General features: G+C 46.2%; 1 protein-coding gene across 7 annotated transcripts in view; it reads right to left on the bottom strand.

Annotated features, from left to right (window-relative positions):
- Positions 1 to 14,613, bottom strand: part of PPP2R5C (protein phosphatase 2 regulatory subunit B'gamma) — a 147,085-nt gene extending 132,472 nt beyond the window's left edge. For 5 of the 7 annotated variants that reach the window (XR_014021876.1, XM_081293411.1, XM_081293414.1 and 2 more), the window contains exons 1-2: positions 14,347 to 14,613; positions 13,650 to 13,715 (exon numbers count right to left, since the gene is read on the bottom strand). Coding sequence is in view for 6 of the 7 variants with exons in the window: in XM_081293411.1 (XP_081149537.1) it covers positions 13,650 to 13,715; positions 14,347 to 14,373 (93 nt within the window). In the remaining variant the exon portion in view is untranslated. The remainder of the gene's footprint in view (positions 1 to 13,649; positions 13,716 to 14,346) is intronic. The other 2 variants (XM_081293417.1, XM_081293418.1) reach the window with 1 other exon arrangement.
- Positions 14,614 to 24,528: the final 9,915 nt, after the last annotated feature.

The raw sequence follows: 24,528 nt of genomic DNA, 5'->3' as shown, positions 1-24,528 counted from the left end.
GGGAAACATTAAACAAAGAGAAGAGCCAACCTATAGATGGGAGGAAATATTTGCAAGTATCCATTGACAGAGGGTCAACATCCAGAATGTGTAAGACAGTAAAAAAACAACAAAGAGCAAGAAATCCAATAAAAAATGGGTCACCGACTTAATAGACTCTTCTCAAAAGAATAAATACAAATGGCCAACAAATACATAAAAATATTACAATGAGATATCACCTCACCCTAGTAAGAACCCTGCCACCACCGCCGCCACCACCACCACCACCACCACTGCTGGTGAGGATGTGGAGAAAAGGGAACACACTTAGTAGGAATGGAAATAGTGCCACTGTTACCGAGGATAGGATAGCGGTTCCCCAATAAACTAAAAACAGAACTATTGTAGGATCCAGCAATCCCGCTTCTGAGTATAAAGTCAAAGGAAATGAAATCAGCATACCAGAGAAATACCTGCATGCCCACGACTATTGTGGCACTATTTACAATAATTTAAGATACAGAATCAGCCTAGGTACCTAAGCGTATGAACAGATATAGAAAATATGACATATACACAATGGAATATTATTCAGACATAAATAATAAAACCCTATCGTTTGCAACAACATGGAATGAAACAAGGACATTGGGAAAAAAGCCAGATATAGAAAGACAAATACCACATGTTCTCTCATTGTGGAAGTTAAATAAAGCTGGCCTGAATGTAGAAGAGGGATCACTAGAGGGGGTAAAGAGAGGCTGAATGTGACCAAGGCCCTGCTGCACGTACTGAAATGTCACGCTGGCCCCCGTGAGCACACTCATAGCCAAGGCATGTTCAGGATAAAGAGGCCTGGTTGAAGGATGTGGTATGACCAGGATGAGATGGGCCTCAGCAGTCAGAGGAGGGGAATGGGCGGCAAGCGCAGGGGGACCAGCTGTATCACTGGCCTCCTCACGAAGATGGGTGACAAGGACCTGGGTGTTTGTCACACTTTTCCCTCCACTTCTGTGTATACGAGAAACCTTTACTCCTCTCTCGGGTTCAAGCCCTCACCTCTAGACTAGACCAGTGCAATGGAAGAGCCCAGCCTTTGCCGCAACCCTATTCATATTCTGCTACCAGAGTCCCCTGCTGAATCTTTGTTTCAGGCATGCCAGGCTACGCTCAGCTCAGGGTCGAGAATGTTCTCCAACACATCCTGTTTCAACACCTGGTCCTTCTACATGAAATGTCCTCCTCCCCTTCCAACATTTCCATCTCTCTGAAAGCTTCTGAAACGCTCAACCCTCGGTCCTGGCTCAAGTGCCACTTCTGTTCAACATCCCCCACTTCCTCACAGGAGTCAGACTCAGCCACGTTGTCCTTGACATTCTCAAGGTGCTGCCCTGAACTGATGCCGTGCCTCAAGTCACAGTCTGCCTCTACAAGACCTGTCCAACTTTCAGAGAGCAGGAACCATGTCTCGTCGGTTTCCTCTGCAGTACTCAGGTGCCAGCTGTGGGGCTGGCTGACTACTACACTGCCCCCTGACTCTTACCTCTAGATCTGTCCCCCAGTTGGCTGTCCCAACTACAGCACACATGTGGGTTCCAACGATGCCAAATTGCTTGTCCTCCCAAAGTCTGTTTTTGTATGTTGATTAAGAACTTTTAAAAGATAAATTTTTAAGGATAGATTTTTTTTGTTCTAACTAGTTATACATCACAGTAGAATGCATTTTCATATATCATACATAAGTGGAATATTTTAATCAAAATAGTGTGATGTGACACACAAGTCAGTGGGTTAGACATGAGCCAGGACCTTTCCACGGGGAAATTACACCAGCACCTTACTTCATAGCAGCATGACTGTTTTTTAAAAGTGAAAAATAATAATTGTAGCAATCTGTGGAGAAACTGGAACCCTGTGCATTGCTGGTGGCTTTGGGTGTTTGTCACACTTTTTCCTGTAAGACAGGTGGAAAACAGTTTGGGGGCTTCAATAAGTCAAACACAGAATTATCATGTGACCCAGCAATCCACTTACAGGTATATACCCCAAAGAACTAAAAACAGGTGCTCAAACAAAAGTGTGTACACAATGCTCACAGTAGCAGGGTTCACAGGAGGTGAGAGGTACAAACCACGCATTCATCAGCAGATAAAATAAAATCTATCTGTCCTTACCACGGAATAGGATTCAGCCACGAGGAGGAATGAAACCCTGATACAGGGCCCAACAGGACTAAGCCTGGACACAGTGCTGAGTGGAAGAAGCTAGACATGGAAGGCCACACAGTGCATGATCCGTTGGTAAGAAATAGAGAGCACGTAAAGCCACTGAGAGATTGGTGGCCACCAGGGACTGAGGGCAGGGGAGGAAGAGAGACTGCTTAATGGGCATGGGTTTGCATGTTCTGGATTCTTGCAGCCCTGCTGTCACAAACAGCAAGGGTGCCATAAGTGCCAGCAAGGTGCCTGGGGGTGGGAGGGCCACTGTTCCCCTGAACACTAAGTGAGCAACAGCAGGTCGCTCATGAGGCAGGGTCCCATCACTGGCCTCCCAACAGCTTCCAGATGGCAGATGAAATATACAGAAGATGATTCTTTCACTGAAGTAACCAGCACTGATTTCAGAGAAGGGTCCCAGAACAGACTCTCAAGGTGACAATAAGACCTTCTATAGGTTAGGAGTTCCTCATAAAATAAAAACTAGGCATCCATCTTAAAATTAATTTTTGTCAAGAAGTATGACACTGTTGTGCTACCTGACTGGGCTAATTCTAAAAAATATCTGATTCTCTCTTTACTACCACTTTGCTGGAATGTAAGTGATGGGTAGTTCTGCTTTTACCTGTTACTCATGGGGTGAGAGAAGCCTCAGGATTCACTTCAGCTCCTTTCCTTTGGCTCAATGTTGGAAAATCATTGATCAATGCAGTATTATTTATTTATTTTTGGTGCCGGGGATTGAACCCAGGATACTCGACCACTGAGCCACATCCCGAGCCCTATTTTATTTAGAGACAGGGTCTCACTGAGTTGCTTATCACTTTGCTGTTGCTGAGGCTGGCTGTGAACCCACAATCCTCCTGCCTCAGCCTCACGAGGAGCTGGGATTACAGGCGTGCACCACTGCTCAATGCCGTATTATTTATCACACAGGTCAAAATGGCTGACCTTCTCCCTTCACTTGAAGCCACTGCAGTGAGTACCCCAGTCCCCACCTGTCTGCAAAGTAGCTGCATTGCTGGGATACCAAGGGCAACTTTGGGATGCTGAGATGTATTTGAGGTCCTCAGCGGCCACATCAATGAAAGCTACACCATAAAATGGAAGCCTCCACCCTCTGCCCTTCTCAGGGCCTCCTGACTAAGCACCTGGGCCCTAGGGCTGCAGGAGTCACATGAATGGGGAGGGGTCTTGAGAAAAGGGAAAGTGGAGCAGCTGGTCCTGTGGTGAGGTAGGGCGAGGTACTACCCAGGCAGACCCATGACCCTATCTATGTTTGGGCTCAGGCAGCCCGAGGAGTTAGCTCATTGCTCTGTGGTCCCCGTTGCACACTGCTTGTGTCAGGAGTACAAGGCTTACTCCCCAAGTGTTTCCGACAGCCATGGGGCAAGGCTACCTGAGGACAGGAACAAGATGTTAGAGGATTCCCTCACTCTCAGGAAAAGCTTCTAACATGAAACATATCATGCCTGAATGTTTAGGTACCCGGAGGTCACTGGACTCCCCACAAGCTCCTCTGTAGCCAGATGTCTACAGTCTCATATAAGTTGGAGTAAAAAAAAAATAATAATAATATCTAGGCAGCAGATTACACAGGTGTTTGCTAGTTTCTACACCTTGAAATTATTCATTCAAACAGCACATCAGGCAACTGGCTTTATGACAAAGCCTCACTACCAGACATTTTACCATATAAGGGATCACTACACTACACAAGCAGCTCATTCCCTTCATTCAAACTCAAAATTCAAAAATTCACAACAAGTTGTAAGGTGTTTATTGTTCAATGGGGGCAGGATGCAATCACTGGTCTCTCAACAGCTTCTAGGTGGCAAATGAAGCCAAATTCAAAAGATACTTCTTTCACTGAAGTAACTAGCGCTGATTTCAGAGAAGGGTCCTAGGACAGACTCTCAGGGTGACAGTAAGACCACTCTCTTGCCAGACACTTTGTCAATGATGACCCTTACCTGCGTTCCTGTAATTTGTAGCCCCTGGGCTACATCTGAAAATAAGTTTTATTAGAACATGGCACTTATTTGTTTACCACTGTCTAAAGCTGCTTCCTCGAAACAACAGCAGAGCTGAGTAGTTGCTCAGAGACTGATGTTACAGGCTCACAGAGCTTAGAATTTTCACTCTCTGGCTCTTCACAGAAAAGTTTTTTCTATGCCATCAATTCCTAGCTGAAAGGCAGAAGGAGAGAAAGAACAGGAGCACTGTCCTTGATTAAGGTCTTCAAAGAGCTTACAAGTATCAACACAACTCTGAGCCTCATTCCTAGTGATAAGGAAGGCTCAAGAGAGCTATGACCTCCAGGGACACTGGTGCAACAAGATAAATTAACTCCACAGGTGTGGCTTTGACCTGGAAGTCACCCAGGGGAGACTGATCTGACTCCAGGCACCCCCAGAGTCTAGGATGTGGAAACCTGGCAGAGCAGAGGAGGAGTACAGAGCAGGAGACTCACTTTCCATCTGATACTAATCTTCCCATAGCATCTTCTTCTCCTGCAGCATCTTTACAGAACTCGGAACTGGAAAAAATTAGTCTCCACAGAAGCAAACTGACTAGGAAAACTGAGGCTGCCAGTATTGGAGCTGGCTCCTCAGGGAAAAGTCTCCACATTCTGGCCCTTGAGGGTCAAAAGCCTGAGAGCCAGCTCCCGCCAAAATCTCTAAAACAAGTGGTCAGCTGACAAGTCCACCAAGTCCAGAGCCTTTGGCTATTGTGCCAGTACCTCACTCTCCTATGAAGGAAGAACCACTCAGTCCTCAAGCTTGTGGCCCTGTTCTACTTCTGCAGCTGCCCCACAGAGCAGCCTGCAAGACATCTGTACATACTGAAATCACAGCATTCTACCTCCCTGTTCCAAGGTGATGGCTGCCCATCACCTTCAGCACAAAACCCCAAAACCCTTCTAGTATTGCTTGCAAGATCCTGCTCCAGTCTGCTGAACCCACCTCTCCTCCATCCTCCCACACCCTTCCCATCACTTTCTCTTCAGCCACACAGATTTTCCAGTGGACATGCCAAGCTCACTCTACCTTAGGACGTTTGCACTAGCTGCTGCCCTGGGCTAGAATGTTCTTTGCGCCACGGGGTCCTTAAGATTCCACTCCAACCTTTAACACTGTGCTCATGTGAAGACCATTCTACCTACCTGAGCAGCCTCTGCTCTCCGCACACAGGTTGCCAAGGGTGGCCCTACCTATCAGGGGGCCTGAAGACTCATGAGGACAGATTTAGCTATAACTGAGGTGATGAGAGCCCAAGGGCCACTGCTTAGGCCCAATGTAATAAGCACACTCAGAACATTCCTGCTTCACAGTACTCAGTTTTTGTGCCTCACTGGGGGTGACTCCATCATGCAGGGATGTGTTGTCTTGGGGGCTGAACCCCAGAAGTACCTTCTGGGTCACTGGAGGGAGGCAAAGTTAGAGAATGGCCAAGACAAAGGAAAGAAAACATACCAGGAGAGAACCCTGAGGGAGCAACAGGTGTCTGACCCAGAGCTGCCCCCAGCCATGGTGCTGCTTTCCCTGAGCTAAACAAAATACTCCAAAGAGACCCTGGACATTCGGGCCCCACTAGGAATGTGGCCTCCTTGGTGAGACACCCGGACCACCTGAAGCACCAGGGCAGGGGCAGGAGGAGCCACATACTTCTGTACTGTGCTATTATTAGCCATGTGTGATATCTGACCCAAAAACAAATACATAAGAGAAACTGTCTTTAAGAATAACTGGAAGAAAGTGAGGCCTCCTGGGCTCCCTGGAACCTGACTTAAAGTCTTCCTCATGTGTGGCTCTGGGCAGGCTGTCATGAACCGAAAGGCAGATGCAGCTCCCTTCCTCATCAAGGTGCCCCCTTTACTCCTTGCCTTCCTCCTTTCCTGAATTTTATCTACTTCCTCCTCTTCTGCCAATTTATTTGTCTTCTTTTGCTTTAAATTTAACCTGAAATTTGGTATTTAATATTACAAATAATGCTAACAATAGATAAATTAAAGATGCTCATGTTAGAATTGGTTTTGGAGAACTTGTTAGGGTCCCAAGGCAGCTCTGTCCCAGATAACTTTCTGGAAAGCTGGAAATGTTCTATATTTGTGGGCTATCAAAACAGCCACTAGCCACGTGTGGCTAACATGTGCCTAGTGCCCTAAGTAACTAAACTTTTAATTTCATTTTCACTAGTTTAGATTTAAATAAAATTGCTAAAAAGAATGTCTAATACTTTTCTGGAGCATTCTAACACCTTCAAAGCTTTGAGGTACTTTGACATTACTTAGATATAAACTTTTGCTGGGCAAAAACCCAACATTTGATCAGTACTAACTAATACCTGCAGGCTCCAGGTGTCTAAAACCCACTCTTTTTAAGGCAGTGACCATAAACCTCATCTTAAAACGTGTATGCACGCCCTCAACATGCAGAAGATGAAGAAAAATACTAGGTGTCCTCAAATTAAAGCATTTTCCCCCTGAAGTTTAAATTCTATGCTTGTTCTCTGCCTCCCCCAAGTGGATAAAACAAAAACGACAACCCTATTTGGACCAGGAGGCACCACTTCACTACAACACATCTGAAACCTGATCAAGAAGGGTACAGGGAAGTCTTGGCTTATCACAACTCCCTGATAGAAAAATTCATGGAGATTAAACACAGCGTGGTGCCAAGCCTGACTTGGGCAGGTTCCCAACATTCAAGGAAACACTGGAGACTCTTCTCATGACTGAGTTCTTGCAGACAAACTCCCCTTGCCTTAGGAAGACACTGCCAGGATCCATGCTGGTGGTTGGCTGGCCGCCAGCAACTCCACAAGGGCAGGTGGAAACGTCCCCATTGCTGCAAGGCAGGGCTCAGCAGCTGCCTGAATACAGGAACTCTTAGCTTCCTCACCACCAAGACAACTGAAGACTGCTTCCTACCCTCCTCTCCATGATCTCCTCCTAGGCTGCTGAGGGGAAGAGGAGTGTTCAGTGGTTGTGTCTGCAGCCTGACCCACCACACAAAGCGCTCTCTGAATGCCACAGCTCAGCACAGAGCCTGTGTCTGCTTAGGTGCTTTCAAGCACCTGAGGTTCTTACCCAAAGCTCCAGTGGGCTACTTCCATGGGATGGGTGCCATCCTGTCCCATCCATTCAGTGATGACAGTCTCACTGAATGGGGGTGGGGGTCAACTTACTCCCAAGTACACTTACGTCCAGAGGCAACAGGTGTCACATGTCACAAATAATGCAACAGTCAACTTCAGTTCTTAGCAGGTCAGGACTGTGTGTATTGTTTTGATCCTCACAGATCCTCAATACAGACCTGCGCAGGGCCAGAGATGCTCAAAACAAAGCCATATCTCACTCTATCCACCTCACAAAACATACTAAAAATACATTCCACTGAGGAACAATCCCCAAATAAATTTAAATTAGGAAACATATTTCAATGGATATCCTCTTTTGAAATGTTTTAAATTAAATAGCTTATGAGACCATATTAGCAAGATCTTATAAGACTACTCTTTTTCTACAAAGTATGTAAAAGCAAACTAAAAATACTCTTTCTTGGGCTGGGGATGTGGCTCAAGCGGTAGCGCGCTCGCCTGGCATGCGTGCGGCCCGGGTTCGATCCTCAGCACCACATACCAACAAAGATGTTGTGTCCGCCGAAAACTAAAAAATAAATATTAAAAAAAAAAAAAAAAATACTCTTTCTTAAAACTGTCACAAGACATTACAAAAAGTTTTAAGTATCACAATTTTCTGCATTAGTATAATGTTCTTTACTTATTTGTTAATATTTTTAGTTATCAATGGATCTTTTCTTTCATTTATTTATTTATGTATTTATTTACATTTGGTGCTGAGGATCGAACCCAGTGCCTCACACATGCCGGGCAAGTGCTCTACCACTGAGCCACATCCTCAGCCCCAGTGTTGCTTATTTAAAACAAATAACAATAAATGAACAGTCTGCAGTGAAATTCCCTTAGGCTATCAAAAAGGTAATAAAGAAATAAACCTTTTTAAATTTTTTTTTTAGTTGTAGATGGATACAATATCTTTATTTTATCTGTTTTTATTTTTACATGGTGCCAGGGATCGAACCCAGTGTGTCCTACCACTGAGCCACAACCCCGGCCCAAGAAAAAAAACCTTTTAAACAAAAGATTTTTTTTTCAGGTTTTTTAAATAATTTTTATTTTTTAAAAGTAAATTGTACATTACAGGGGAAAAAAAAAAAACACAAGCAAAGAACAAAGTCATCCAGTCACAAGAAGCTTAGTTGGATGTGTCCCTCTAGGTTGTGTGCATATATACACAATATCCCATTAAACAAAAGATTTTTTTGCCAATTTATAAGCATCAGAAAAATCAGCAACCTAATTGATTTGAAGTTCTCCTTTTTCCTGAACACTTTTAAAATCCACCAACCAAATTTTTCTTAACTCCATAGCCTAGTATACATGGCAAGTATAAAGAGGAATCAATTTAAAACTGTCCATGGGGTTTCCTCTAGTTGAGGAGGCAAGTTATGGGTAAATAAAGGTGGTTGAAGCCAACATGAATTACAATTAATGCAGCAAATAATTACTACCCAAGTTTAGAAGACAAAAAAAAAACATGGTCCAAGATAGGAACTCAGCCCCCTTTTTGGTAGTACCGGGGAGTGAACCCTGGGCTTTAGCACATGCCAGGCAAGCACTTGCCACTGAGCTACATCCCCACCACATAAAAACAAAAAAAGCATCCCTTAAGTTTCAGAATAGATGAGTTCAAGTTGGAGCTAAAAAGATAAAGCGTTCAGGAATAGAAGATGGAAAAAGTATTCTAAAACAGAGGTCCTCAAAGCATGGTCTGAAGCTCTCTCAGTGTGGTCCCCTTAGGCATTTTCCAGAGTCCAAGAGGTCAAAATTGTTTTCATAACACTAGGACCTGTCTCATCCTTTGAGCCACCATGATATAGAACTTTTCACAGGCTACATATGTGATATCAACGTAGATTTGCAAAACCAGAGCAATGACTCTTCTGAATTTTTTCAAGTTGTTTTTCATACAAATGTTACATTTGTTAATGTGTAATGGGAGTTATCATTAGATGAATTAACATTTAAAAACCTTGTTCTAATTTCTAATTTGAAAAATATCAATAGACAGATATAACCCATCTAAACAAAAACTCTGTGGGGTTTTCAACAATTGAAGAGTGTAAGGAATGCTCTCCCTCTGCTTGGACACTGCTATTCTCCAGGAGCCAGCATAACCAGGTGAGTGTGCCAGTCCTGCTTTGCAGGCAAACGCACACACTGTGTGAAGGAAGGGTTTTCTCCTGCAGCAGCTCAGCAGGGGGACTGTCCTCCTGGAGACAGCAATGCCTAGATGCATTTTTGCCTGTTACTGTCACCTAGTGGGTAAGCCAGGAGACTGTGAACCTTCAACAAAACACAGAACCCCAGGATGGTCCCACATGTCCAGTGTAGACACTGAGACCCTTGGTCTGGAGCTGTGGTGGTCCCACAGGGCACTGGGTGTCTACCAGCTGTGCAGCTTATACATGGACAAGAGCAGAAGCCAGGGCTCACAGTAGAGGTCCCAAGGGCAGCAAGCTCAGGGCAGAACCTCCTAACTCCCAAGCTCTACACTTGCACTGATGATCCACTGCATAGCCTCTACCTTCCTACATACCTGGGCTCTGGGCAAGAATGGTGGGAGGCTGGGAAGATCGAACCTAGGCATGACAATTAGGAGTGGGGAATTCCATTCCTACATAATTATTACATAGGACTCTCAAAAGGGATTTTTCAAGTACTAAGAGGACTTCTTTTGGTCCTCTCCGGATTTCAGTTGAGAGTTGTATGGAAAAATGCTGGAAAGAGTGATGGAAAATGAGGTACAGGAGACCCCAGTGGAAGCCTGAAGCTCAGGACCCAGTCTACAGATGGTGGCTTTGGTTTTTCATGGAGGGGAATCTCCCTGGAGGCAGCTACACCACCATACCACTTTCCCCAAATGACTCTTACGGCCCTCATCCCACAACTCAAGAGAAAACTCCTGCTACAGAAGCAATGAAGGGAAAGTCAAAAAGCATTTTGAAAAGATACATAACATGTAATGGGTATATTATTAGTTAACAAATTTTAAAATTTCAATTTTAATTTATAAAATTAAAATTACTACCTAGAACCATATAACTTCAGGCAAGTCTGACTCCCTATCGCTGGAAAGCCAGGGTGTGGTGGCAATGGAATGTAAAAAGCACAAATTATACAGAGAAAGAAGTCATTCCTAAAGGTAAGTGTCCAAATAAGCTTCCTGGTTGGAAAGGACTGTTCAGACAAGCAAAACACATGACCAGGGGACAGTACCAAACCACCTTTAGTGAGCAGAAAGCAAAGTACTTCAGAGAAAGCATTAACACTTCTGAAAATGCAACTCTGGACCCAGTACACAAATGAAAAAACAAAACAATGCAGCAACAACATCCTCTGGTCTGACCCTATAAAATGAACTTGAGGATCTCAGAGCAATTTCTGAAGATTCGAAATGTTCATAAAATGTGCCTAGTCATGCTTTTCTTGAGGCAAATGTTCCTGAGATCAGCTGCTCAAAAACATGTTCCCTCTGTCTACATCCACAACATTTTCCAACTTCAAGTGACCAAGGAACACAGTTGTGGCCCCATTCCTTAAAGGTGTGCTATAAAATAAACCAAGAGCAAGTGCAAGACAGAAACTTTTATTTCCAGAAATTGTGGATAAGTAACAAGTCAAATTTAAACATTCTATTTGAAAGATGGGCGGGGAGGGGGATATACCAATGTCACTTAAGTAGAAATTTCTACAATGAGCAAAAGTTGCTCAGAAGCCAGTATGACCTTTAATGTTTTGTCACCCTGAAAGATATATCCTGCTGTACATCTTGTCAGAGGAATTTCTGAAGAAAAGCACAACCTACTCAACTGGGTCACAAAAGTTAAGCAGTGTCACTTATGGCATTTTTGTTTTTTTATTTTCTAACCCCCAGGCTGAAATACTGTCACTGTCCTACTCTATTCTCTCCCCCACACTTCATCTTATGAAACACCCATGCCATCTAATGTTCTCTTGTTCTAACCAAAAGGCGTTCCACAACATAAGCCAGGTGCTACCTGATCTGCTGTGAGGCTAGAAGACAGCCAGCCAGGATTCCAGGATTCCAAAGCACAAGGACGCATTACACACTAGAGGTAGCATATTAAGTCAGCCACAGGCCAAGATCTTGGAATATTTTCTCTGCTGGAAATATTTCCCAAACCTGGCTGGTCTGCCCTGGAATGGGACTCTTGTGTGTGCCTCCAGGAGTGCTTGTGAAGGTGATGTGATATCAGAAAGGCTTGAAAAGCAACATGGGAATATCAAATCTATTTAAATTGTTCTGGTTAAAATATTCAAATCCAGAGTAACACTGAGAGACATAAGAGGAGAAATGTGTGCAGAAATGGTTCAATTCACCTGCGTGAGTCAATCATATTTGGTAAGTGGGTGGAACTAGAAGTGAAGCAGTGAGCTGAGGGGGGGAAGCAACAATCAAACAGAGTCAACTCAAAGTTCACATGAACTGAAGAGCCTCAGTTTGTACTCCTGCAAGATAACGACACAGTGTCATGCTTAATGTGCCATGCTGCCTCTGGTCTCCTTATGAGGAAGTAGTGAAGGACCCAATATTTCAGTGTTTTTCAGTGGTAATTTCAACTCTGTGGCTCCAGCTCCTAGACAGTAGCACTAGAAAAAATACAAAAAGACAAGTGGGGCATCACACTCAGACACTGCAGGCCACTCTAGTCTACTCAACTGACAGCCTAAGAACCCAGTTCATCTCACAAACACACACAGCAGCAGTTTTGGCATCTTTGAATTACTGATGGATTTTTCAGGTTCAAAGTTAACATTATTCATTTTTATAGCCAAGTTCTTTCCACTAAAATGGGAATAAAATAAATGTGCAGATTGATATTTCTTTGTGATCCTAACAGCAAGGGAAGACAGGTATATTAGCAAGAAAGGTTTGGGGAACAGTAGGAAGTCTTAGCAGTTTTAATGAAAGCAACACACTGAAAAAGAAAGCATGCTACATGCACCCCTGCAGAGCAACTATGTGATCTACACTCTCATAAGGGTGGCACAGGAAGTAAGCAAGTCAAATCCAAGCAGGCCACAGTAAAACTTGATTGCTGTAAAGAAAGGCTAGGGAAAGACTGGCACAAATAATCTGAACTATTGGTACTTAAGGAACATTTTCCAGTTCTACTATTTGCTCTAGGCAGGGCAACAGATTTGCTAGAATGAACCACCTGCTGCTGAGGAGGGAGGCTTAGAATATACCAAATGACAGAGAAAAGATAACCTGGGGCTAAAAAAAAGTCTACTGTACTTCCCAGGCAGAACTTAACTACTAATTTAGTTTATAGGAAAGGGTCTGATGCTCACAAAGTTAATGTCATCTACGCTAAGACCAGGGACCTCCATGATCCAGGCCTGGAGAACTGACACTATGAATGCATTCAAAAGGACCTACCAGCTCTGTCTGGGCCTATGTGTCTCTTGGACCCTTGGCCCTAGGTGTTCTAGTTCCTGACAATTAGTCACAAGGAAGAAAAGGCAAAGGAAAGTGGTGACTCTGAAAATCCTCTCAAGGCGCAACCATGTCAAGGAACACAGACTTCAGCAGGTAGACATAAGGGTTCCAACTCTTAAATGGGACCAAAGACTATAAGCCAAAAAAAAAAAAAAAAAAAAAAAAAAAAAAAAGTCAACTCACCAAAAAAGGTGGAGGAGGGAGGAGAGGAGAAATACAAGAGTACAAAAATACCCAAACTAGGTATATCAAAAATACCACTGCTACTGGGTTGAAAAAGGCTAAGCAACCAGCCAACAACAGAAAAAGGAAGCTTTCCCAGAATACCAGGAGCAGATTGCACCAAGAAGAACAAGGGTGACAGAAGCCCCTCAGAAAGCCACCTGGCAGCTTGCAAAGGTGGAGGGCGGGGTGGGGGGGGATCTCCAAGGCTAAAAGGAATTCCAGTCAAAGGCACCCCTTTCACAGGAGGGCTGCTAGGGCTGAGGTGGAAAATGAACTAAAAAATACCAGTTCCACAGATAAACAACTTTTGTTGAAGACCCTGGGTTTTATTATGCTTGGGGTTTTTTTTGGGGGGGTGGGGTAATACTTCAAATTGAACCCAAGGGTCCTACTGAGCTACATTCCCACCCCTTAATTTTTTTTTTTTTTTTGAGACAGGGTACACTAATTTATGGAGGCTGGCCTTGACTTGCAATCTTGCCTCAGTCCCCCACCCCAGCCCCTGGATCAGGGATTATAAGTGTGTGCCACAGCAGGAGGCTCACCCCCAGTTTTCATATTTTAAATTAAAAGCTGTTCATGAAAAACTCAAGTGAATATCTGAAGACCATTACCTCTGATTCTACTGTGTCTTGTCCTTCTTTTGAACTTTTCCCACTCTTCCCTGGTTTTGGTGGTTCCTGGGAAACATCAAACAAAAGCAATTAATTTTCTCAATCTTTAGACTGTTAAGCATCAGATAAACTACATGCAGTTTCAAAACTGATTTATATAATTTTACTAGAGGTTCTGGTGGTTTTAATCCACACCGTCAGGAAATTTACGTCATACTGTTTAAAGATACAGTACTGCGATACTACACCCCACCCACCCAAATTCGGATTCTCTGGTTTCCTTCGTCAGTATTCGGGGTTGAAAACTTTAAGCAGCGACAGAGAAGCCCAAGTCCATCCAGTGCTCCTGGCGTTTCCAAAGGACCACCTCGCAGCCCTTTCGTGCCCACCCGCACCTGGGAGCGAGGATTTCTGGGGCCACCCTGACACGCTCCAGCTCCACCTGAGGCAGCGCACCCAGGCCGCTGAGAGCGCAAGCCGCCGCGCCAGCAGCGCGAGCCGAGCCCCGGAGCCCAGCCCGAAGCCCTGCCGTCGCTCCGGCGCACGCAGTTCTGCAGGCGTCGCGGGTCCGCTCCGCTCGCCGCCCGGCTCGGCGTTCCTCGCGGCCGCGAGGCTGGCGACCGGCCCGCCGCACCTGCGCCCCCGACCGCCCACCCCCAGCGCCGCGGCCCGTCCCGGCGGCCCCGGCCCCACTCACTTTCTCCTTCTTGGTTTTATTCGGCATGGCTAGTGCGGGCCGCCGCCGCCGCCGCTCCTGCCCCTGCCGCCGCCTGACCCCGCCGCAGCAGTGCCCCCGCCCCGGCCGTCGCGCCGCCCCGGCTGCCGCCGCCGCCACTGCCGCCGCCGCCGCCCGGGGACTGAGTCGTTCGCTCGCTCTCGCTTCCCCTTTTCCAGGCTCTCAGAGGCTGCGGCAGCCGCGGCGGCGGCGGCGGCGGCGGCGGCAGCGGCGGCGGCGTCTCTCCGCCCCTCCCCCGGCCCGCCCCGGCCCGCCAGGCGCCGCCTCAAGCTCCGCCCCGCCGCCCTCAACGGCGCCCTACCATTGGGCCTTGCGCCCTCACGTGCCCTAACGCTCTGCCGCGCCGTCCCGCCCCCTGCGCGGCCTATCCCCGCCCCCTTCGCACCGCTCGGCTCGCGTCAGGCTCTGGGGGGCCGGGGTCTGAGGTGGGCGGGCCGGCCTGGGGAACTGGGGGTGCGGCCGCTACTGTGGTGACTGGTGACTGGGCCGTTGCCGGCTGTGAAGGTGCCGGACCGAGAGAGCCGGGAACGAGCGAGGCATGGAAATTGTGCGTTTGAAATGTGTGACAATAATTTCTGCAGCCAGAGGGGCGCGAACGGCGGCCTTCCGGCTCGTCCCTCGGCTCTTGCAAAACGAGGGAGTCCCCACGCGGAACACGTGGGTGACCGAGGAAATCCGGGAGCGGCGGTTTCGCAGGGCCTCTCCAGGCCCCGCCCACCTGACCAGCCCCACCCACCCTTCCCTCTCCGGCTCCGCCTGCAAACTGGGCGGTGCTGTTCCAAGGGGGGTTATTTATTTATTTATTTTTGCGGTGGTTCTATTTTAAGGCGCGCGAGAAAATTTCTGCACGATGACCAGGAGCCACTTAATTTCTCTTGCCTCACTAATAGACCCGCGGAGATGAATTTTCCAAGGGAAAAAAATTTAACTTTTTACTACACTTCTTCCGCAGTCCAGTTGGAGACCCCAAGCAATTCGGAGGTGTTGATAGATATCCCAGATTTCGGAAATGCATTAGGTAGGAAGATTGGGAGTGAACGGATTTCAAGCGTGAAAGGCATTGGGGGCTTTGAACATTAAGGAACAGCATCTTGACTGGGCACTTACAAATCCTCTCAGCCCCCGTTTTGTTCCTGAAAGTTGCCAAGCAAAGCATTTTTGGATGTTCTCTGTTGCCCTACAACAGAAAAGTGAAAAGAAGAAAAAAAAGGAAAATATCTAAAATGAGGGCTGTTGTGGGGGGTTCTGAGATTAATTGTTGCCTGCAGGTGCCTCTGTACTCGCAGAGGACTGTCTGCAGCTAAGCAGAACAGTCCCAAACAGCTATCTCTGGAAAAGAAACTGCTTTTTAATAGGTTCCCCAAAATAAATAGCTAAAAACGTGAGAGGGTAGAACATTGTCTGTAGTTAATTTAATGACATTTTGAAAATAAAACACTATCATAAATTCATATCAATAGGAGTAACTAAAATTATTGGGTTTTGACTGCTGAACTCTAAGGAGGCTTGAGGGGTTCTCCAAGATAAGTCTGTGCCACTAACATCCTTGTATCACAGCCTCTGATCCAGTTTTGCACATCATTCATGGATTTAACAGTTTTTGGATATCCACCATGTGTAAAGCACAATGCAAGAGGTTCTACACTATTCTTGTTCTCTGGCAATTCACATGCTTGGATGGAAACAAGAAAACCCTCTCAGAAGTCTTGACATATGTCAAGTCTTCAAGGACTGGGGTGAGGGTGGCCGAACTTGGAAGCATGAAGGAATACTGCCCAAGATGTTTTCTTGTGGCCAGAGAGGAGATGTATGTACAAAGGCTCTGGATTGAGACTTGATTCGGCTTGCCAAAGCATTGGATTTGTTTCTGAATGCAATGTAGGGTTGCTGATCTCCTAAATAATTAAATTGGAGAGTGATGTGTGGTGTGCTCACAATTGCACTTTAGGAGGCATCTGTGGTGGGAGTATGAGAAGGAGCTTAGAGTCGGCAAAGTCAGGAGGCAAAGAGCCCACAGGAGGCAGGAACTGTCCAGGTGTGAGGCTCATCCTCTGCAGTGACAGGAGGCAGGCTCACAGATGCCCAGGATGTGGCTGAGGCAGTAGAGGTAGGGTGACAGATAAAAGAGTAGAGCTGTGTTTTCCATTTGCATAACAGTGATGAGGGGATGCAAATAGAGAGCAAGCTGTGAGAGAACATGGTGATTTGGGTTTGGGACATGTTGAGTTTGAATTATGTGTGCAAAATATTGAGGGTCCAAGTGGCAGTTGGAAACAAAGCAGAGAGGTCTAGCTGCTTGTCAAGTTGGGTATTTGTCAGGTCAATTTTGAGTTCCAGGGAAAGCATAGCAATAATAGAAAAGCTGCCTAGTTACACCCAATGACCTTGAAACCATAGTAACTGGAGAAATCTGACTCAACACTGTCACCTGACACACGTGACAGTGGCACACTGAACTGGTTTTCATGGGCCCACATTAGAGGGTGCAATTCCATGACCAATATTAACTGAGAGTTTTTGGCCACTCACAGAGGATCCTGGGTATTGTGCAGTGTACTGCATATTGTGGCCTTCACAGGAACACCAATGATAGATGTAGCTCCTACTCTCAAAAGACGGGTTCAGAATAGGCTATCACCAGGGGATACGGTGACAGTGTGAATGTGTGTGCGTGCGCGTGTGTGCACATGTATGTGTAAGGGTGTGAGTGTGCCTGAGTGGCACCTCTTCCAGGTCAGCCCCACTTTTCTATGTTCATAAAGGCATATCCCATATCACACAAAACTCCTTTTCTTCAGGCCCCCACCTTTCGGGGACACTTCAAGGAGGAGCCAGGTAACCTGGGTGTACTTTCTCCATGACCAGCTACTACAGGAGGGGATAAATGGTGGATGGTTTCACTTATACCCCCAACATCCCTCTGGAGGGTCAGAGAGGTTCCCAGGTGACCCCCCTGTCAGGCAAGGACCTGCAGAGTCCTGCGCACACCGGGGAGCAGGGGCAGTGCAGAGCAGGAGGAGGGTCGACCCCTGCCCACACTCAGCTGCTGCTGGCCTCCCATCCTGCTATCTTGTCTGTTCAGGTGCTGGTCCTGAACCTGACCTGCTGCAGGTTTGCTGCCTCTAAGGTGGTGTGAAGCTGTGTTGCCTCACCTGCTGCAGCGGTAACCTTTCTGCCCCAGGAAATCACTTCTTGTGGGGCTTCCTTCATGTCATTGCTGCCCAGCCAGGTGCTCTGGATGTCAAAGCAATCTCGCATACTTGGATTTCTGTGTGTGTGTGTGTGTATGTGTGTGAGTGTGTGTGTGTTTTGTTTTGTTTTGTACTGGGGATTGAACTCCGTGTGCTTTACCACTGAGCTGCCTCCCTAGCCCTTTTTATTTTTTAGACAGACTATCACTAAGTTGCTGAGGCTGTCCTTTAACTTGTCCTCCTGCCTCAGCCCCTGAGTTGCTGGGATTACAGGCCAGGGCCAACATGCCTGGGACATGCTTAGATTTCTGTCTGAGCTTCCTAGGGGCAGTGTTCTTGTCTTTGTTACCCATGTACTCAGCTTTGGGGGAAACTGAGTCTACTGCTTATTGTGGTTTGGCCCCACGTCTGAGACATGTTCTGTAACCTTACGCCACCTTTCTTTGTGCTATTGTCTCCCCCATCCTTGTCCACGTCACCAGCCCCAGTATCCAGACCCTCCTTACCCTTCCAAGCCAGGGACTGTCTGATTGAACAGTTACTTCTCTAAGGCTAAAAGGAAAACAAGGAGTCAGGCGAGTGAGAAATGAAAGACGGAGACCAGGCAGAGATACATACAAGAATTTATTTGTCAGAGCTGACAAATAAAGGCTGTGTCTCCATAGATGGAGAGAGGCAATACAGGCCTGAGTTCCGGACTTTTCAGGGATTAGAGCCCAGTGGGTCCTAATGTGGGTGGATAAGGGTGGGGTTGGTATGAGGGAGTAGTGAGCCTTTCTCAGAAACATCAGAAACGTCCTTGGGCGGAAAGCAAAACTTTTTCTTAAGATGGTGGCTATCACTTAAGATGGCCATCCAGATGCTAAGCAAGGACCAAACTAGAAGTTCAACCCTGCCCTGTGCTCACTTCATTTCCACTGAAATGTCATTCATAATCATTTTTTTATTGAGTTTGGATCTATGAATTCACACACCCAACTCCTTCCACTACAAAGTTGCTTGCAGATTTGGGGCAGAGGGGTGGGGAGTAGATACAAGTGGGATTACTTTTAAATTAATTATCCACACATACAGACTGTGGATCCCAGTTCCAGGCACCTATCAAGCTCTCAGTAAATCCAGTTGCCAACAAGAGCACAGTGATTTGACATGAGGTGCCTTTGGGTTCTGAGGACTCCAAGGAAAACCCAAAAGCCATACCTTTAAGGCCCAAGGGTACCCAGAGAGCTCTGTTAGGCTAAGCAAGTCTTCTGCTTGGCTCCTGAGGAGCTTCTGTGGACACCAAGGACCAGTCAGCCCCGTGGCTGGGTATAGATACCCTCTGGCCTTGTGGTAACACATGCAGGCTACTTACTAACCCTGTGAACACCAAATGGGAGAATCCATAAACTTCTAAAAATTGTAAGTTTCGTGAAATGTTCTAGAAACTAATAAAATTTTATCTCCAAGAATTGAAGCAAAATGGGCAACAACACACAAATAATTCATTTTTAGATAAATAGGGTGAAATACAATCCCTTTCTTCTTTCCTCACAAATCCCTAAGTCCAGCAGAGGAGATAAGAAGGTACGGAAATAACCCGAGGTGGAGACAGAATACCTTAAGAGCATTAGAGACCCAGATCCTGAGGTTTCAGGGAGAGGCAGGCACACTCCAATGTGGGCGGTGCCAGTGTGCTGCGAGGAGAAGCTTTGATAAAGAGCCACAGTGTGTTCAAGCCTCGGATTTTAGTTCTTGTCCTAAGTTTGGGGTTGTTGGTTTTGACAGGCAGGAAACAGATGGCACCATCAATGCGGGTTAATTGGAAATAATTTAAAAAGTGGAGTGTGTTTGGAGACAGGCAAGGGTCAGGCCCATGGACTGGAGGGAGCCAGAGGGTCAGGGAGCCCAGTGAGGTGTGTCCTGGGCATGGGCTCCAGGGCTGGGAGCAGGGCTGAGAGAGGCCGTGGCTCTCCAGGGTACTTCAGGTGGAGAGCAACCTGGCTGTGGTGAAATGGGACCCTTGGAATTAGCAGATGTGGTTTATGTGGACTGTGAGTCTCAAACACTGAAAAGGAAAGTACTCACACGGGATAGTCTTCCTCCCTCCCCCGGGGGACAGGGCATTGGTTGTCCCCACTGGGTGGGTGGGGAGTGCTATCAGCATCTAGTGGGTAGAGGCAGGGATTTTACACAACATCCACAAGGTGCAGAGTGGCCCCTACTGCAGGGACCCTCCAGTCCCCAAAGTCAGCAGCACTGAAGGGAAGAAAGCTGGCTAGACTCAGGGAGAGTGTGGGTGGCAACTTGCCCGCCCCTCACTGGCCCACGGTGTCTCAGAGGACAGTGGCCAAAGCCAGACTGTGCCCTCCGACGTCCTGTGAGAAGACATTCTCCACCCAATGGAGCTCTGTACATCACACCCTGCACAATTGTCTTCTGTGCGGCCTTTTGTGTGGAGGAAGAGAAACCTTGAACGTGCCTCGGACAGATGAGAGCAGCTGGTGCCCCAGCCAGGGGAGTATCTTCCAGGTCCACCGTGAGACCTGGAAAGATGGACTTCTGCGGGCACTGGCATCCAGGCTGTGACAAGAGGAGCAAGACAGCCCTTGCACCTGCTTGTCGTGCAAAACCCATACCACATAACGTGCATCACCTTGACCATTGTTCAGTGCACGCTTGAGTAGCACCAAGTAATCTCACGCTGGTCACGCTGTTGTGCTGTCACCACCACCATCCATCTCCAGAACTTTTTTTTTTTTTTAATCTTCCCAAACTGAAGTCTATCCCCAGTAAACAACTCTGCAGCCCTCCGCCCTGGTCCCTCGAGAACCACCATTCTGTCTCTGAAGGGTCGTTCAAAGGACTTCAGGCAATAGAATTGTACAATGTCCATCCTTTTGTGGCTGCCTTTGTCCTGAGGTTGACCCATGCTACAGCATCTGCCAGCATTTCCCTCATATTTTAAAGTGCAATGATGTTGCATTGTATGTATACACCACAATTGTTTTTTCTAATTCTCTCTCCATGGATGGTGCTGCCATCTCCTGGTTGTTGTGAGTAATGCTGCTATGAACAAGAATTGAGGTCCTTTCAATTCTTTTGTATATATGCATCCAGATGTGGAATTCTAGTTTTATTTGTTTGAAGAAATACCCTCCTGTTTTTCATAGATGCTGCACCATTTTATGTTACCACTGACAATGCATATACATTCCAATCTCTCCACATCCTCTCCAACACTTGTTTTTCTTTTCCCTCCCTTTCTTCTTCTTTCTTTAATCACAGCCATCCTAATAGGTGTGAGGATGGCACCTCCTTGTGGTTTTGATTCGCATTTCCCCAATGATTAGTGATGCTGAACATGTCAGATATTGTACCGTAGACTCTTTGGAGAAACATCTATTCATGTGCTTTGCCCATTTTAAAATTGGGTTATTTGGGTGTTGTTGAGGTGTAAGAATTCTTTATGTATTCTGGACATTAATTCCTTATTACTTATATGATTTTCATGTATTTCCTCCCATCCCCTGGGTTGCCTTTCAGTCAGTTGTGTCCTTTGATGCACAGAAGTTTCCAATTTTGATGTAGCACTACTTATATTTTTACCTCTGTTGTCTTTGCTTTGCTGTCATATCCAAAAGATCATTGCCAAATCCAATGTCCTGAAGCTGTTCCTCTAGGCTTCCTTCCAAGATTTTTATGGTTTTTGTTAGGGGTGGGGAGCATGGAACTGGGGATTAAACCCAAGGGAACTTAACCACTGAGCCATATCCCAGCCATTTTTAATATTTTATTTAGAGTCAGGGTCTCATTAAGTTGCTTAGAGCCTCATAAGTCTGAGACAAGAGGATGGCAAGTTTGAGGCCAGCCTTAGTAAATTAGCAAGAATTTGTCCCCCAAAGAAAAAATAAAGGACTAGGGGAATAGCTCAGCTCAGTGGTAGAGCATCCCTGGAATCAATGCCTAGTGCCCCCCCCCACACACACACACTAAAATAAAAAGGGAGGAATGGATAAACATAAGTGAATCAAAGGAAATATAAAAATGAGGAGTTCTCCTTAGAGGGGGAGGGCTGTACTCCTTAAAAATGTCAATATCACAAGAGACACAGAGAGGCTGTGAGGATGCTCCAGGTGGAAGAGGTTAAGGAGATGTCAACATTTAATGCGATGCCTGAGATTAGGTTGGGTCCTGTACTGGAGGGCAAAAACATGTCATAAAAGCTGATATTAGGTCAACTGATGAAAGGGGAAGGAGGGCAATAGATTAAAGCATTAAGGTGATACAAATTTATGGACTGAGTCTGTGTGAGAGCAGCCCCAATCTCAGGGAATGAAAACTCAGGTCCTGGGAGGGAAATGGGCTGCCCCGCTGGGGATGTGGCTCCATGGTAGAGTGCCTGCCCAGCATGTGTGAAGCCCTGGGATTCCATCCCCAGCACCACAAAATAACAAACAAACAAAGATGATAGAAAGAGGTCAAGCCAACCAGGTAAATGTTCATAGGTCAATCTGAGAATGGGGTATAAGGATGTTCTTCATACTATTTTTATATTTGTAAATTTCGAAACTCATTTCTAAATAAATATAAAGAAAAAATAGAAGAGATGTTCACATATGGCTTTGATGGGTTAAACAGTACCTGGCTTTCATGTTTCTGTCTTGTTTTGATGTGAGCCTTGGATGCACACATGTATACACGCCCCTCAGTCGCTGTGCACTGCTATCCACAGTGCTTTTCCAATGCTCTGCCCAGAGGCGTTGCCATGTATCCTCCAAGACTTACAGAGGTCTGAGTGTTGGCTACGAGTGCTTCCATCTTGTCTGTGCGCAGGAGGCCCAGCTTTCATGTAATCTGTAGTTGGATCATGTGCTCCCGGGGGCTCCTGCCTGTGGCCCACAGAACACAACTGGCGGAAATGTTTATTTTCATCCCAGTGCTGGGTGGTGGTGGAACCTTTAAGTGGTGGGGCTTAGTGAAAGGTAATTAGGGTACTGGAGCACCCTCAAGAGGGTAGCTCTCACAGGACCCTGACTCACCTCTCATTAGAGCAAATTGTTATAAAAGAGCAAGACTGGCCACTCTCCACTTCAGGCTTCCTGCCTCACTGTGTGATCACCCTCACAGGCACCTCTACCACTGTGATGCCATCTGCCATGGAGGCCCCCACCAGAGGCTAGATCGATGGGGCCACATGATCTTGGACTTTCAGTCTTCAAAACTGTAGAGTAAATGAACATCTTTTTTTAAAAAAATAATGTACCCTGCCTCAGGTACTTTGTTATAGCAAAAAAAAAAAAAAAAAAAAAAGGACTGGTATAGAGCCCAAGGCAGAGAGGCTACATTGCCCTGAAACTGGGAAGTAGAGCAATACAGAGAGGGCCCCTGCTGACATCCAACACCTGCATATGCACGTCATGGCTCAGACTGAGGTTGTAGACCGTGGCAGTTAAGGTACATGCTGAAGATGCCCTCCTTGGGTGCCTCCCAGGAGCTTCTCAGGATTCAGAAAGCCCAGAGGAAAGAGGTGGGGGAAAGTATGAGCAGCTACCAGGCGGTCCAGAGACTATTGTCATGAGGACTCCCTCCAGCACCAAGGCAGCTTTCACGTGCTAGGTGATGGAAGGAAGGGCCCAACAGGAAAAGTGTACCCAGCACCCCTCGCTCAAGAAACTGAAGAATTTCAGGATGGTAATACTTGAGCAGTAAGCAAAGAGAGGGCCCTCCTATGCACGATGCCCTGATCGACTGCACACGTCACAGGTCCACGAAACCAACCCCAACTGCACGCTTGCCGGGAACTTCATCTTACAAAGCCCTTGGGGGGTACTCTTATCACCATTGAACTGATGAGGAAGCTGAGCCCCAAGGCAACTAAGTGAACAAGTGCACTTCTGGGGACTTAGTGAAAAGAATAAATGGATAAATGAATATATGGGTGGTTGGATGAAGGACAGTGGCTTTAACTTCAAAGTCGGTGTTCTTGTCACTAGTCCACAAGTTCACATGAAGGGACACCCCAAGGATGCTAACTGTCACTGGGCCAGAGCTAATGGCTTTATTCCCAGGCTAGCACTGCTCTGAGAAACCACAGAAAATCAGCTCCGCAAGGCTGCTCAAGACAGCTTGGGCAGCACGTGGCCAAAGCCATATCCATGCAGGACGCCTTGCACTCTCTGTTCTTGCCGTGAAATCAGGGCTGCCAAGGCCTGTGGACAGCCCTTCCTAAGAACTTGCCATGCAAAGGAACCATCTGTCGTCAGTTGTAAATTCATGTTCTGTGAATTAGAGCTCATCCACAGCCTTTGGCACATTCTAGTATGTACCTGGAATGGTAGCAAATCTTTATTTTCTGAGTGTGGATTGGATAACCCGAAAAGCCAAAGGTCATGTGTGCCACGTTGGGTAAGGTCAAGGCTACTGACTGATTTTACTTGATTTTTTTTTAGGGGGATGGGGGTTGTTTAAGAAGAAAACAAATTATGATACTTAAGAAATAGAAATTATGGCAGTGAAGTAATCAAAACTCACTATTTCAACAAGATGTTCTAATAATCTTCTGAGAAAAATCACATTACTATAAAAAGTCACCTCCCAAAGTGATGAATTATTCCTCTGACAGAAGTTTTTGGGGGATGTAAAAATCATAAAATTCCTTCTAAAGGCAGTGTCATGGAATCAGTGTTGAATTGCTGCACTGGGGAGTTCTATGAAGTGTTTAAAGAAAAATTCACACCAGTGCTCCTCAAAAATCTTCCAAGAAATTGAATAGTAAGAAACACTTACAAACTCATTCTTTAAGGTTAGTATAGGTGTTAGGCAGCTTTTGGTCACTGAGACAAAATACCTGAGAAAAACAACTTAGAGGAGGAAAGATTTATTGGGGTTCAAGGTTTCAGAGGTTTCATTCCATGGTCTGCCATCTCCATTGCTCTGGGCCTGAGGTGAGGCAGAACATCATAGCAGGAAG

This window comes from Spermophilus citellus, assembly GCF_964194105.1.
Source record: "Spermophilus citellus genome assembly, chromosome: 4".
Taxonomy (NCBI): domain Eukaryota; kingdom Metazoa; phylum Chordata; class Mammalia; order Rodentia; family Sciuridae; genus Spermophilus; species Spermophilus citellus.
Note: the sequence above shows the minus strand (reverse complement) of the source record. Positions and strands in the feature narration are given on the sequence as shown.